At 36.2% G+C, this 17,258-nt stretch overlaps 1 protein-coding gene across 1 annotated transcript in view; it reads left to right on the top strand.

The window, feature by feature from the left end:
* The window catches only part of ARSB (arylsulfatase B), a 216,264-nt gene that overhangs the window by 102,986 nt on the left and 96,020 nt on the right, over positions 1-17,258 (top strand). The window contains exon 5 of the mRNA XM_074201783.1: positions 15,437-15,680. Within this exon, the coding sequence (XP_074057884.1) occupies positions 15,437-15,680 (244 nt within the window). The remainder of the gene's footprint in view (positions 1-15,436; positions 15,681-17,258) is intronic.

The raw sequence follows: 17,258 nt of genomic DNA, 5'->3' as shown, positions 1-17,258 counted from the left end.
ATCTAGAACTCTGACAAGAACTATAGTAAACAAAAATGACTTTCAGTACCAAAATGGATTTCCAAATCTGTTTATGATCACTAAAATGTAAGGACATTTTGAGTTCAAATCCTGCCTCAGATACTTAACCCTGTAATCCTAGGCAAGTCACAAAAACTCTCAACCTCATTTTCTTCTCTTGTAAAATGGAAATGATAATTGTGCTTTTCTCTCAGGGTTGTTGTGAGGATCAAATGACATAACATATGTTAAATGTTCTGCAAACTTTAAAGCACTGTATAAATGCTACCTACTGTTAATTAAGACGGCATAACAACTATAAAAAAAGAAAAGCACCTAAGACAAAATTCTGTGATCATTTATTGTAGGAGAAAATAAGCATTCATAGTCTTAAGATTAGTTCTATATTAGAGGACAGTTAGAACATTTAGGGGGAGCATTTTGGGAGACCAGAGTCTCAGCTGAAAATCCCTTCTTTGTCTTAGGTAGTGAGAAGTTGACCCTATACAGCAAACTAATAAGAATGTTTACTGGTTCTAGTATTCTGTATCCACTTTCACCTACATTGAAGGATTGACTGAATCTACTTCAATTGGAAGGAGAGCTGATAGATAAATTTTTAGTGTGAGCATTTATAACCTGTAAATCAGAAAATAATACAAATCAGGGGTTGATTTATTGGTTTGTTGATTGTTTAGGCTTAAGAAAGTGATAGAGAAAATGTTATTAATGAAGATTAAACTTAAAAGCATATCATTTGTACATTTCCATTAAATTTGGTAATTTACCAGCATACCCTCTGCTTATACCTCACATTTAATCTTACTAAGACTTCATGCTTATACACATAACTACTCTGATACATATTCACAAAGGGTGCTCTTGACTGCATCAGATGTGAATAACTACAATCTATCAGTAATACCAAGAGTTAAAAGAATTACAACATATCCATATCTAGGTTTTCTCAGTCTGATGGTAGACAGAAGCCATTGGGAAAATATAATCTGTAAAACTGAGCAAAACATTTCTCTTAAACCATTTGAAAGGATCCATATAGTATTTGGAATAAACGATGATTTCTTTTAATAGACAACATGACATTTAGATAAATAAAACAATTTTAATTATTAGAGTTACAGCCATTAGCTATCTGTTCTTCAAAGAGACTTGTGCCAATAAAAATTTGTGACTTTTGTATGTTTGTCTCACCATTAAACACAGACTCTGCCCTAGTGAGAACTTTTAGCTTTTGGCAAAGCTTCAGAGGGGAACTCTGAGGAAACTGAACTGCCTGTCCTGTTTTGTTTATTGATTCCTCTGTGTAACCCTACAAAATCTCCCTGCCTACTTCCTAAGCAAAGATTCAGTAAAATATTTCTATTAAAAGGATAAATGCAAAACAATTAACATGCATTCTGAATGAATGAATGAATGAATGAATGAAACACTAGTTGCTATGTACCAAGTATTATATTAAGTGCTGGGGTTACAAATGGAAAAAAAAAGAAACCAGTCCCTTTCAAGGAGCTTTTACTCTAAGTGGGAGAAACAGAATGTGTGGAAAGGTTCAACTGAAGAGTAGATCAAAAGGTGAGGAGCTCCAAAAAAGGCTGAAGTAGGGCAGAGGGCAAGTCTAAAAGTTTTCAGGGTGCATCAGAGAATTTGTCATACGAGAATCTTGGAGAAGACCAGCCTTAGCAAATAACCGTTTTTTGAGAAATACTGATTGATTGAGTGATTGATTGAGGAGGGAATCATTGAGCGTAAGGCATATTGAATGAGAATTTTGATTTCCTCTGACAGGATGTGAGGATAGGTGTTCATGGTCTCATCAAGAGGTAAAAAGGGAAAGGGTGAATTGGCAGAAAGATTATGGGGAGAACTTCACATTTCATGTCAGCTGTGGCTATTGCTCACCAGGCACCCTTGTGAAGGGTGAAAAATGGAATGACTGAGGGATTAGGACAGTGAATGGTTGATTTTAGAATTGAATGAACCACACTGTCTCCATCTTTTGACTCAGTTCTGGAGCTAACTCAGTTCCCTTTTTGTTTAGTCTTGAGACAGTCTTACTTCTTTGTAAGAAACCTTTATTCACTTTTATTTGTGAATATTGGGAGGAAACCTTATTACTTTGTTTCCTAGCCCTGTGTGTCTAGGAAACTGGACTACCCTTATTGCTTGTTAGAGACCCTTAAATAAGACCCAAGCAGATCCTAAGAGTTCCTCAAGGAGTGTTCTCACAATTGTGTTGTTGCTGCTGTTGTTTTTGTTTGTCTTTGTTCAAAGAAGGCCATGACATCAGGGAAGGTGATGCCATGACAAACATATGAATTGGATTTGAGTGAAGAAGCTGCTGCTTTGCTAAGTGACCAGCTTCACTTTCTCCTCCAGAGCCGTCTGGGTCCAGTGATCAGATAGGAATCAGGATGACTGGAGATAGTCTTGGATGGGAGACAATCAGGTTTAAATGACCTGCCCAAGATCACACACTAGTTGCTATTAAGTGACTGGGGCTGAATTTGAACTTAGGTCCTCTTGACTCCAGGACCAGTACTTTGTCCACTGTAACACCTGAAAACTGTCCCCATACTGATCAATCAGTTGTTATGTCCATGTTCCTTTGATAATTTACAGGGAAGTGGACATCTTTTTGTCTGATTACAGGAAATTAAACTGTTTGCTCTCTCCCTCCCAACTTGAAAAGTCACTAATCTTTCCTTCAATTAGAAATCAGATTACCTAGTGCTGTATTGCAGGACAGCTAGGTAGCATAGTGGAAAGAGGAGTAGACTTGGAATCAAAAATACTCTTCTTCCTGAGTTCAAGTCCAGCCTCAGACACTTAGTAGTTGTGTGATCCTGAGCACATCAACTTAACACATTTGCCTCAGATTCCTCATATGTAAAATGAACTGGAGAAGGAAATGGAAAAACACTTCAGTTTGCCAAGAAAACCTTAAATGGGATCACTGAAACTCAACAACCTCAGCAATAATGCTCTATTTGCTCTATTGTTTCCTTTTAATTAATTGGTTTTACTTGATTGTTTTTAAATGCATAAAAATCTGCTTCCCCCTGTATTTGAGGTCCAGGTCTAAGCTGAGGAAGCTTGAGCCCGGTTTGTTGGGAAATTACCATGCATCACTTAGTAAACTGATATGCTTGGAAGATAAAACCTTTGATCATCTTTAACCTTGCTACATACTGTAGACTTTTGGGGATGTAGTAAAGACCAATTATCAATAATACCTTACTTAAGTAGGGATTGTGAGCTTCCCTTAAAAGTGATCCATATTTTAAAATGATGTACTTTAATTCTCATCTTAGATTCTATGAAAACAATTTTCTTTTCTAGTTCCCTCAATGCTTTTATCTTGTATGTGTTACTTTGCTAGTGTTATTTTCAACTACCTTTTGATTTTATCTACCATTTTTTATATTTGCCTAGAGAGGATAGAGCACAGGGCTCAAGTCAAAAAGAACTGAGTTGAAATCCTGCTTCAGACCCTTATTAACATTTTTATCTCAGGCCATGTAACTTACCTCAGTTTCCTCTTTTGTAAAGTAGGAATAATAATAATAATAATAATAATAATAATAATATTGAATTCATAAAGTTTATGCAAGGATTTGATGAGATAATATACATAAAGTACTTTGCAGACCTTTAGGGGATCTCTAAATGTTAGCTGTGATTATGTTCTGGATAGGCAGGTTTGAAGAATAGACACATCTGATAAAAATAAAAGTCTCTTCTGTTCTCTGAAGGGATTTCAATTGGAAGGGAAGGAAAATCTTGGGTAGACAAATGGAAAAACATCCTCCAGTAAAACGTATTTGTAGTTTGTTGATTAAAACAGCTTCATCAGCAAAAACATCAAACTCCCTGCCTCAGCCAAATTTATAAGGAGAGTCATGGACAGATTTTGCTTAAGAACATGGGTGAAAAAGCAAAACACTTTAATGATAGCTTATAGAAAATCAAAATAACAGCATTGTTAGAGGATCCTTGATGATAGCAGCTTCCAGCTAATCAACCAGCATTAAATAAGTGTCTGCTGGGTATTAAGCAATAGAAAGACAAAAACAAATATATAACAGTCCTCACCCTCTTCATGTTTAGGGCACAGTTGCCATCTAATAGTCTCTAAGTGTCCCATTCTCTTTAACCTGAACCAATGAACCCATATTAACAATGACACAGAGGACTAGCTTAATCACTGCTGTCTCCCAGATTTCTGCTGCATGCTGACTTTGTGAGGCCAAATGTTTTCAATCTGTCAAGGAAAATGGGGTTTCAAGCCTTTTTCATCCCTAATAAATATTTAAATAGATATGAAATGAATCCCATTGGCATCTGACCATTATAAGCAATAAAATTGGCCATTGCTCTATGGGGAATCTTTTACTGTAACTATTTACAATCCTTTCTTATCTTCTTGTCATCTTGGTTTTGCTCTTTTCCCTGCATCCATCTTCTTTATCTTGGATTCTTCTGGTGGCAACATCATTTACTTGGGATCTGGCTGCCAGTTTCATTACATCAGCCTTACCGCTTCCCCTGTCTCAGCAGGAGCTCTCTCCTTGATGCTGCCTTCCTTCAGTTTGTGAAGTTGGATTAGTGTCCCACTGTGGACCAGAGGGTCAAAGCATTGATCTGACCTACTTGTTATGACTCATTCTGGCATGGCCAGGCCGGAATTTCCTTTCTGGTGAAATAGAGGGCTGCAGAAACGCCTTCCCTAAGTCATCCTTGAATAAATATTCTTTTTCTAATGATGTTTAACTTTGAATAAGAGATCAAGGCTCTTGTACTTCTTCCATTAATAACTGATATACTTTACTTAGAGTCATAGAAACTTAGTGGAACCATTCAAAATAACAATAAAAATAATAATGAGGGAAGCTCACAATTATTTGTGTGTTTATTGTTATAAAGTATATATAAACCTCTTTAGGAGGAGGAAGGGACACCTATGCTCCCTATAAGTTCATTCTCATTATTAGGGTTCTTTTTCCCCCTAAACAAGAAGCTTTTTTTAAATCTATGGAATAAGACAAGCATTTCCATAACATAGCACAATAAAAAGCTGGTTTTTAAATGAAACTGCAAATTTACTATGCACAACTTGCTGTTCTTTTGTTATATAATAAAATTGTTGTGTAAATTTCTTTATTTTTCTTTCCCTCCCCTATAGCAAACAGCTCTACTAGTCTATGTCTACTCTAATTAATCTAGTTTCAAGTTTTATGAATAACTGGGATAAAATATCTCTCCTTTACATTTGTATTTCATTATTGAGCCTATAAATTTTGGTTCTGCTTTATGTCAAATGGTCCTTTGGGGTCATTGGAACATAGCTGAGTGAGTGTTGTGAGAATAGCCACTTTTCACATTGGGACCAAATTTTGTCCTTAGATACCCTCAGGAAGTTCTCTTTTATATCACAGGGACTTCCATGGGAGCTATAGTTCTGGTACTTAGGACTTTGGCTTGCCTTACTCCTTGTCAGGGTCCCAGAGGATACCCCCAAATTATTCCATAGGTCATATAGCATTTGAAGACAGAATATACTCCTTAAAGGAGAGATCAATGAATATCATTGACAGTACCAAACACAAATAGGAGGCAAGAGAAATCTGTTTCCAATATGTCTTGACTTTATCCATCCAATCACTTATCCATTCATTCAGCAATGAAATTATCTTTCAGTCAGTAAGCATTTATGAAGTGCCTATCACATACCAGGCACTGTGATAAGTGCTGGGAATGTCAAGAATTAAGTAATCTAAGAATTTATATTCTAATGGAGGAATATGATAAGTGTATATACTAATAGAGACAAAATAAATAAAAACACATACATAATTAAGTACAAGATAGTTTGGGAAGAAAGACACTAGTATTTGGAGGAAGGGATTGGGAAAGGGATAGGAGTTCTTTTGTTTCAAAAAAATTAATCTGTCCTTCCCACTCCACTTCCACATCAACCCACTGAGCATATTTAACAAACCTATAAAAGGAGTTTTTTAAATAGCTGTCTACATAGTCAAGCTAAAGAAATTCCCATATTAGCCATATCTGAAAATGTTTATTTATCTTTTTGTACATTTTTAAATTCAATATTTCTTAGGAGGGGGTGGCGTGTTTCATATTTATTCTTTTGGACTCATGTCTTGTCACTGCATTGATCAGAGTTCTAAAGTTTTTCAAGTTGTTTTTCTCTATAATATTGTCATCATCATATAAATTTTTCCTAGTTCTCACTTTGCTTGTATTAGTTCATAAATGTCTGCCCAGTTTCCTCTAAAATTGTCAGTTTTATCACTTTTCATGGTACAAACTCACTTATGAACTGTATGTCTGTCTATCCTTATCTGTCTATCTATCTATTTATCTGTCTATCTATCTATCTATCTATCTATCTATCTATCTATCTATCTATCTATTCATGTCACAATTTGCCTAGCCATTTCCTAATAGGAGACACATTTTTAGTTTCTGATTTTTCACCACCATGAAAGAGTTACTAAAAATATTTTTGTATAAACATATGAACCCTTTTCCTCTTTCATTGATGTCATTGGGATATAGGCATAATAATAATATGACAGGGTCAGAGCTGTCTGTGTCCAAAAACTAAAATTTAATTCCAGACACTTAGTCTATCACTTCTCCATCAAGATTTAGGTAGCACACTTCAAAATTAGCTCTCTAGAATTATGATTAAGAAGTGTGTAGCTCAGAGTTCTTATGTTTTACAAAGTTCTCTTCCCAATGGTACTGTTATTGTATGAATAACAGTAGTTAGGAAAATCAATTCAGGATACTTGTGTTTCTTCCCTTGATGCCATATGCCACCCACTAGGAAGGTTCTCTGCTTGTGTCTCAGGTAGAGGAATTCTTATTACGGATGACAGAAGGGGTTTATCTGAAAAGTCAGGATAGTTCCATCACAGCTAAATTTCTTTGTGGGTGAACCCAGTTATCATGGTTTCATCTTTGTTTTCACTAGTTGGGAACAAGAACATTAATCACTGACTTGCTCATTAGACTCAATGAGGTCATTATTCAATTGGTATTTGGAACTTAGAATTTTTGAGAAAAAATTTTGATTAATAATAACTAATAATCTCTGTTCAGGTGTTCTGATGCTTTATGCTAGCATAGATGTGAGCCTGGGTTCTTCTGTTCTTTAAAAATTTTTGTTTTCACATCACTTCAATTTCCTCATATTTGTTTAATGGAATTAACAAGAATTTCTTTTCTTTCCTTTCCTCCTCTTGCCCCTCTTGAAAAGACAAGAAAAAACCCTTGTAACAGATATGCATAGTCAAGCAAAACAAATTCCCATATTGGTCATGACCAGAAATGTAGGTCTAATTTCAAAATATCTTCTGATTAGGATGAAAAGGCCAAGAAACTACATCAGTCTCAGTCTTCACTTTGAGTCCATCACCTCCTTACCAGCAGGTTTGGTCTGAACTAAGTCTTTCAAAGTTGTTTGCTTTATAATATTCTTATTTTTTATAAATTGCTCTTATACTGCCCATTTTACTCTGCATCATTTCACACAAATTTTCTCAGGTTTCTCTGAAAACTCCCCCTTTCATCATGTTTTACATGATAAAATAATATTCTGTGACATTCATGTTCCACAATTTAAGCTACCCCCCCAGTTGATGGGCACCACAGTCCTTTGCTGTCACTTTCATTTCTGATTAAACCCTTTCATGCTCTTCCAAACTCTGGGTTCTAAAAGGCAGTGCCACCAAACTACAACTCTCATAAATAGGAATTATTGTTACTGTTGTGGGAAGCCTTTGTGTGTTATGTCTGTAATAAGTTCAGAGAAGTTCGAAACTAGAATATTGGCCATAGATTGATAAATTCTTTTGGCTGCAGCAATTCATTTATGTATAATATATATATGTTTTATATATATATATTACATATACACACACATATGCTAAGGAGGGCATCTGTAGAAGGAGTACTTAAATAAAGTCATAGATCCTAGAAGTATTGATGTAATGAATAATGAAATGAATTGTGTACCTTTTGCATTATATAACCATTCCTTTGTTTTGACATTGCATATAGAGATGCCAAAGTTTTATAACTCAGTTTTTCTTCAGTCAAAACATCATCAAAATAATATTTCCTCTGGGTTTCCTTTGCCATGAAAGTCATCTTATTTTTGACTTGCAACTTTCCTTTAACATTTTCATTAGGAAATGAAACAATGAAAAATACCTCTTAAAAAAGAAATTTTCACCAACTCAACCAAAAAAAAAGTTTCTACCAAGAAGAAAATTAGAAAAAGGGTAAAGGGGGAGAGGATCCATTGCTTGAAATGGAATTCATTTCAGTGTATCTATATAATCAGGTTTTGTCTTAGTTCAATTGGAGTAGTCAAGATACAAAACCTCTTTTCTCTGCATTTAAACTTCATAGTTCCTTCTCTGGATATGAATGATACCTTCCATCATCAGTCTCTTAGAATTATTTTTGATTATTGTATTGCTGCAGTGAGGATGTCCATAATTGTTGTTCACCATCCAATATTGTTCTTAGTGTGTACATTGTTCTTCTGGTTCCACTCATTTCACTTAGCATCAATCCATGCAGGTCTTTCCAGGCTATTCCGAAGTCCTGTCCCTCATGATTTTTTTTTACTAATTATATAATTATTTTTTGAGTGACAATTTGATTTATTTTATATTATTACAGTAATCTTGTTGTGAGAATAAACTTAAACCCTCTTCCCCCAAAAAAGATAGAGAAACCTCAAGAATAGTGAGAGAGAGAAAAAAAAAGTGTACATTAATCTGTGTTCAGATTCCAATGACTCTGTCTCTGGGATGCGTTGCCTTCTTTATCATAAGTACACCAGAGAAGTTGCTTCAATATCTCTTCCCACAGTTGCTATTACTAGCTGTATTTCCTTCCACTCTATTCCTCTCCACTCTCATTTATCTATTCTCTCTCTCCTTTCACCCTGTCCCTGCTCAGAAGTGTGTTGCATCTAAGTACCCTCTCCCACCATCTTACATCTCTTCTATCACCTCCCCTTCCCCTTTTCCAATTCCCCCTTATCCCATCCCTTTCCTCTCATTTTTTCTTAGGCTAATAATGATTTCTATACCCTATTAAATGTGTATCTTATTTCCTGTCTGAGACATTTCTGATGGAAAATGAAGGCTCACTTATTTCTCCCCACCTTCTGCCTTTCACTGCATTGCAAAAACTTTTTCTTGACTCTTTTATGTGAAATAGCTTAGCCCCTTCTTCCTCTCCTTTCCCTTCCTCCCAGTACTTTCTTTTATCACCCATTGACTCCATCTTTATACCATATTATATTATATTCAACTCCCTCCTCTGTCTTGTCTATATATATGCTCCTTCTAACAGCTTTTATAAATGAGAAGGCTCAAATGAGTTATCAGTATCTTCTTCCCATGGAGGAATACAAACAGTTCAACATCGTTAAGTTCTTCATAATTAGTCCCTCTTGTTCACCCCATCTATGTTTCACCTGAGTCCTGTACTTGGAGATCAAACTTTCTGTTCAAATCTGGTCATTTCAATAGGAAAGTTTGAAAGTCCTCTGCTTTATTAAAAGTCCATCTTTTTCTCTGAAAGACGATATTCAGTTTTGTGGGGTAGTTGATTCTCAGTTGTAATCCAAGCTCTATAGCCTTCTGGAATATTATATTCCAATCCCTACTAGCCCTTAATATAGATGCTACCAAATTCTATGTAATCTTGACTGAAGAGCCATGGTAGTTGAATTATTTGTTTCTGGCAGCTTTTAGTATTTTCTCTTTGTCTTGGGAGTTTTGGAATTTGGCTACAATATTCCTGGGAGTTTTTCTTTTTGCATCTCTTTCAGCAGGTGATCAGTGAATTCCCTCAATTTCTATTTTACCCTCTGCCTCTAGGATCTCAGGGCAGTTTTGCTGCATTATTTCTTGAAAAATGAAGTCTAGGCACTTTTCCTGATTGTGACTTTCAGGTAGCCCAATAATTTTTAAATTATTTCTTCTGGATCTGTTTTTGATATCAGTTGTTTTTCCAATGAGATAGTTCACATTTTCTTCTAATTTTTGGCTCTTTTGGCATTGATTTATTGTTTCTTGATTTCTTGCAAAGTCATCAGCTTCCTTTAGTTCCAGTCTACATTTGAAGGAGTTAATTTTTTTCAGAGAGCTTTTTTATCTCTTTTTCCAGATGGCTAATTTTACTTTTTAAGGCATTCTTCTCCTCATTTGCCTCTTGGGCTACTTTTTCCACTTGGCCTAAACTGGTTTTTAACATGTTATTTTCTTCAGTATTTTTTTTAATGTATTTCTTTCACCAAGCTGCTAACTTGGCTTTCATGATTTATCTCATCTTTCTTATTTCTCCTCCCAATTTTTCCTCTGCCTTCTTTGTTTGTCAAAGTCTTTTTTTTAACTCTTCTATTATCTGAGCCAATTTTCTATTTCTCTTGGAGGCTTTGGATACAGAAACTTTGCCTTTGTCATCTTCTGAGTGTGTATTTTGATCCTCCATGGGATGAAAGTAATTTTCTATGACCAGATTATTCTTTTCCTATTGTGTGCTCATCTCCTCCACCTATGACTGATATACTGCACTTCCAAGGCTTTGGGAGGCTTTTGAGTCACCCCACAGAGACCTTAATTCCTCTAAGGTTTTATGAGAGGCTCTGACTTTTCTCTTGCCTGTGCTCTGGTATGTGGATGTCCACAGACCTTCCCCTCTGCCCTGGAGCTGTGAGGAGGGTTCCTGCTTGGCTATGCTAGTATGGGGGCTTAAACTGCAACCTGGATATGATTGTGGGGAAAAAAGCAGAGTCCTGCCCCAGGGAGAACAGAGAGACCTCTGCTGTCTCTCCTGACCCCTTTACCATCTGTGGTCTGGGTGCTCTGGAAGTGCTGGGTGGCTCTGCTGATTCCCACTGCAAGTTCTCACCTGAGGTTGGCGCTCCTTGCTCACTGGTGTGGCAGAGTCTCTCACCACCCCTTTAAGCTGTCCCTGGTGATCCTTGGGCCAAGAGGTTTGGAAATCACCCCATCTTCCATGGACCCAGGCACTCTCAGGACCAGGTGCTCCATGGGCTATTCCTGGAAGACTGGAACTGGTTTGCTCTGGTCTAGATGCACTTCACTGCGGTCGCTCTGTGGCTCTTTCTAACCCCTGGTGCCAGTGAAACAGACCTTTCCTGAGGAACTTCTAAGTTGTCTTGGACTGGGAAATTGTATCACTCAATCTTTCTGTGTGTTCTGCCCTCCTAAATTTTGACTAGAGTCATAATTGGATGGCTTTTGGAGTTTTTTGGGGAATGAGTTTCTGGGAATTCCTGCCTTCATGCTGCCATCTTGGTTCTTCCCTCCCTCATCTTATGTTTCCTTTAAAACAATAGTGTTCCATCACACAATTTGTTCAGCCATTTCCCAATTGTTGGGTCCTCAATTTCCAATTCTTTGCCACTATGAAAAGCGCTAGTAGTGATATTGCTGAATGAACAAATATGCACAGTTTTATTGCTCTTTGGATGTAATTCCAAATGTGAGAGCATTTTTGGTTTGAGGAACAACCTGGAGAAAGGCATGGAGATGGGAGAAGGAAAGTCATATAGATGGAACATCAAGGAGATTACTTTGACTGAAGCACAGATTGTGTGAGGGGGAAATGATATGAAATTAAGCTGGAGCTGTGTTGTTATGAACTTTTAAATGCCAGTGGAATTTGTACTCTATCCAAGAGGTAACCAAGAACTCCTTGAGCAGGGAAGGAACAATAGTGCTTTATTTTAAGACTTTAGTAGCTATCTGAAAGAAGGACTGAAGGAGGGAGAGACTATTAAGAATTAATTAGTAAGTTAATTGATTAAGTCATCCAGGAAAGAATTTAAGAAGAGTAGCTTTGTGGAGAGAAAAGGAGTTGGTTGCAAGAGATGTCATGGAGGTAGAACTGACTGGTCTTTGGAGTTAATGAGCTTCAGTGACCCTTCAAGAGATTCCATCACAAAAAACCCACCACTTAAACCAAATCCTTCGAAAATTCTGTGTTCTCTGCCAAAGAAAACAAGATTCAGGGAATGAGAGAAGGAAAGGAAATGGGGTCATGTATGCCTAACACCTCTTTTCTTTTTACTCTGAATTAAAACCATTTTTGCTCACCAATTCCCTGTTATTAATAAGCTAAATATTAGTTATCTTTCATCTCTAGTCCTTTAGACTTGACATGTGATTTCTAGCAATGTTTTCAATTTACCTAATTTCCATGATTACAAAACATTTTGGAAGTCCCAGTGGAGTTCAATGTAAGGGATTTTTACCTATATTTTGTACTATATGTAGCCAATGATGGTTGTATATGTTTACATATTTTCAGTGTTTCTATATTATTATATTATTGTGTTCTTCCCTGGATCATAAATTGAAACAAGAGGAGGAAATTCTGTCTTTTACTCCATTCCATTTAGCACAGTAATTTGCCGTGAGTGTCCCAAAGATAGCTTAATTTTCAAAACTGGGTTTTAGTTAAACATTTTACTTTGAGAATCTGGGAAAGGTTTTGATTTCCTTAGGAAAGTGGAGCCACATAGCCTATTGGCACAGACTTTACTCTATGTCTATAGGGCTTACTTGGACCATTTCATGGGCTCTTCTGTATGTTAGAGTTGGTGCTCATTTAATCAATCAGTTAATCACCCAATCCAACTTAAAAGTATGAACTAGGAGTGAACAAGACCTAGACAACCTTACTTTAATCAATCATTAGACATGGGCATTAGACTAGGTTTGAAAAGCCCTTAAAAGCTATTAGATGAAATCGAGTAATGCTCCAAAAGGGTTTGTTGTTATTGGCTAATAAGGCCTGTTCTTGCCCTGTAGGTCTTCTATAAAATACCAAAGGGTATTTTGGTTTTAAAACCAAAAGGTTCTAGTGGCAAGAGGAAAGAGTTATTCCAGTTAGGTCTCTGAGAGGATTTGCCAGGGGGTGGGGGATGGAGGAGGGTGAGGGTGAGCAGAGCCTTAGTCTCCTCCTTTTTTCCATTACTATTTTGTTTAATTTGGAGAGTCAGAAGGTTTGGACTTCCCAATGATATCCTAGCAACAAACCCAGAATGACAGTGACAGGTGACTGTATCTCCATTGAGAACTGAAGAGAACCTAGACATACTAAAGAAAAGGAGATTCAACACTATCCAGAGATTCTTAACTTGGGATCCATGTAATCTCTGTATCTCACTTTTTCTCTCTTTATGGTTCTACACATACATATTTATATTATATATATATATACACACATACTGAAGAAATCACAAAACATCTATGTACCCTTTAGAATTTCATACAGTAAAATAAGATATTCCAACTCAGAAATTAGAATTCTTGAAGAGCTATAGGCTATTCTCATACACAAACATATGTATATGTGTATGTGCATATTTATACATATGTGCATGTACATACATGTATGTGTGTATATGAACTTATGACTTCCATTCATTAGTTTTCTTTGTAATTCTTTTTTGTAATGTAAATTTATTTTATGCAATTAAAAAACTCTGAGATAGAGTCCATAGGCTTAATCCAACTGCCAAAGGGGTCCATGACACAAAAGAACTCTTGTTTTCCAAGGAACTAAAAAAAAATCTATACCATGTCCAAGAGGAATTTCATGAGTACCCCATGAAAGATAAAAGGTCTTTCATAACTGGAAGTTACTCCTTTGTCACATGTGCTCTCTAAGCTTGAGTCCATTTTCTTCTAGAGTCTGTATGTTTTGCTGAGAGAGCATATCACAGACTTTTGAAGGGATTATTTTGTGTCAACTGTTCTTATTACACCACCTGGGTAAATAACCCTTTATAAAAGTGAATTAAGTCTGACTGACTAATTGATGTTAACTAATAATCATAGGAGGAAGTTCACCAGTGGGGCTTGTGAATTATACTATTAAGGGAAAAAACTCAATGCCTCCAAATTCTTAGAGCTAATCTCAGAACCCACAAGGGAAATGTAGTTACTTCCTTCTTGGCACCCAACCAGCCTGGGTGGATAGGAGGTTGGTATGGCACTAAGCATGTGCTACAAATGGAAAGCCTGTAGCTCTTCCAAGAGCTTCAATTTTCTGATTTGGAATATTTTATTTTACTGTATTAAATTCTATGTGGGCACATAGTTATGTGACTTCTTCAGAAAATGGTGATGACAAATGTCAACTCAGTAATGGAATTCTGAGGAACACTTCTCTAAATGTACCTTCTTCATTTCCTATGTTGTAAGAGACTGTTGAGGATTGTATTTTAACACCTGTTGTCCCCAAGCACCAGGACATTGTTTGACTTGTAATTAGAAAATGCCTTGGGATTGGGAGTGGGAAAAGGGTATTTAAGCACTTGCTTGGGGTTGAGGAAAACTTTCTATCTTTGTTTCCCACCTCTTCAAGGTTCATCTGAGTAAAGGATAAGCTAGCCAGCAGGACCACATCACCATGTCATGTCATTTAGGAAAATAAATAGCACAAATCACCAGAACAATCTAAGTCCAACTTGTTGGTCTATGATAAGCAGATAATTCTTTCATAGCAATTTTTCCTATTTTTGTGCAGTCATGTCTAATTCTTTCTGATCTTATTTGGGGTTTTCTTGGCAAAGGCACTGAAGGAATTTGCCATGTTCTTCTTCAGCCCATTTTACAGGTGAGGAAACTGAGGTACATAGGGTGAATGACTGGGCCAAGGTAACAGTAAGTTCTTGAGGTTGAATTTGAACTTGAGTCCTCCTGATTCCTGACCTGACTGTCTATCCATTATGTCACCTAGTTGCCAATAGATAATTTAGATATTTGATTAATTCAGATTACTGTGAGAGTTCTGGAATAACAATTTAATTTTGAGTTTTGTAGTAAATCAGAAAAAACCCGACAGCTTGATTCATTTGATGTGAAAGTTAATTTTGTTGAATTCCTTTTTTTTAATTTTTTGTTACAAGTTATAGCTTCCTGCTTGGGGCAGGAGGGAGTAATGAAGACATCTATTCAGAAATAAAGGTGATATAAAAAACAAATACATCAATGGAAATTTAAAAAAAGAAATATAGCTTAAAGTATGAAACAACCTTCTCTACTGTTTTATTGGGAGCTTATAGCTTATAGTTCACTGAAAAGTGACCTGGACTTAGTCTTTCATCTATAAATCAGGCTTCAAAGCTCACAGTCTCAGCATTTTATACTACACAAAATTCCATTAATAATTGTGGCACAAGATACACTTCTTTGGGACATAGATCCATCTTGAAGATTTACTATTATTGAATTTCCTTCTCACAAATGGCCTCAAACATTGGTAAGAGATCCCATTGTCCCTGTATGTGTTAACATGGTCTTTATACAAATATGTAATTTTGTTCCAGATAATGGTGGACAGACTTTGGCAGGGGGCAACAACTGGCCACTCAGAGGAAGAAAATGGTCACTGTGGGAAGGCGGAGTTCGAGGAGTAGGCTTCGTAGCCAGCCCCTTACTGAAACAGAAAGGAGAGCAAAACTGGGAACTCATCCACATTTCTGACTGGCTGCCTACTCTAGTCAATCTGGCTGGTGGACATACAAATAGCACGAAACCACTAGATGGCTTTGATGTGTGGAAGACTATCAGGTAACATTAAATTACGTGATTATTATCCATGTAATAGTGGGTTCTCTAAGAACAGTTTGGCTCAAGTAAGATGAAACTTGCATACATGAATAATAACAGCTGATATTTTATATAACGCAAAGTATAGGACATACATGAGCATTACTAACCTGGTAATAAGGGAACTGTTCTAGAGCAGAGATGTCATATGTGGACCTGGCAGGTGGTCTGCTGCACTTCAGGGTGCTGTCTGAACCAGATAAAAATGTAATTGGGAAATATTTATCAAGAGAAATAAAAATACTGCAAAAATTAGATAATATCACATTTTAAAACTAAGAAACCATAACCAGTATGGTTATGGTGGGAGTTGGGACTGGGGCTAAGAAAAATTTTCATGATAACTGTTATATATTTGCAAGGAATAGTGCATGTATGTGGTAGATTTATAATTTCATGTGCAATCATCTTTTTATTATGTGTTATGAAAATGGTTTTTTATTATGTATTGTGAAATGCTTTTTTTGTTCCATGAATTGAAAATAAGGTATATTTTTTTAAAAAATCTAAAAAAAAGAGAATTTCAGCTAAAAATAATTGTACTCCTCAGGATTTTTGGCCTCCATTTCTATTGAGTTTAACACTACTACTGTAGATAAAATAATAATTTTCCTAGATATTTATACCCTTTTTTGTGGAAAAGGAGAAACATGAGCAAGATGATCATTCAGTGTTAGATGGATTTGAATCTAAGACTGATGGACACACTCAAATTAGTCATTTTTATTTCGCTGTCAAGATGAAAGCAAATGTTAAGTAACATGACCCTGGGATATGCATTGCCAGTAACCCTCATCACCTTCCATCAGATCCAGTTTTCTCTGGCAAAAGCATCAATTACTTGGTAGCTCCACATAGAATTCTCATGTTTCAGAGTATAGGTTGCCTAGAAAGAAGTTCTCTTTCCTAAACACCACTTCCTGCTCCATGTCAGCCCCATCCCTCCAGTACCCCTATTCAGCCCTATTGTAGCCTGTCATTGTTTCTAGTCAAATTCCTGTTCTTTGGTTAAACTACCCTTCATACTAGACATGTGCCCTATCCCTGGAAATTACTTTTACATTTTTTCCTTTAATTTTCTTTGCATGTCTTGTTTTCCCTAAACTAAATGTAAATTCCTTCAAGTTAGAAACTGTTTTATGCTACCACTACTGACTACCATAGTGCTTTGTCCTATGGTGGTAATAAATTTTTATTGAATTGAATTTTTGTTGATAAAATTGTGACTGATCAATCAGTAAATATTTGTTAAGTTCCTGAATAACTGTAAGGACCAGAGTACTTTGTAAAACTTAAGGCTCTATATAGGTTAGTTTTTTCATAGTGATCATGGTGTCCTTACTATATTCTGCTACTTGCTAGAAATGGATTAAAGATTCATCTTGCCAAAGGAGAGTGGCGGGGAGTTACATATTTCAACATCTTACAAGATGTTGCAAAGTCTATGCATTTGTTAGGGTTGTGCACCAGCTCCCATAGATAATTCTCATCTAGAGGAAGAGAATATATGTAATGGAGATTCATAGAATAGACCTAGAG

This window comes from Macrotis lagotis, chromosome X (genome assembly GCF_037893015.1).
Source record: "Macrotis lagotis isolate mMagLag1 chromosome X, bilby.v1.9.chrom.fasta, whole genome shotgun sequence".
Lineage (NCBI taxonomy): Eukaryota > Metazoa > Chordata > Mammalia > Peramelemorphia > Peramelidae > Macrotis > Macrotis lagotis.
Note: the sequence above shows the minus strand (reverse complement) of the source record. Positions and strands in the feature narration are given on the sequence as shown.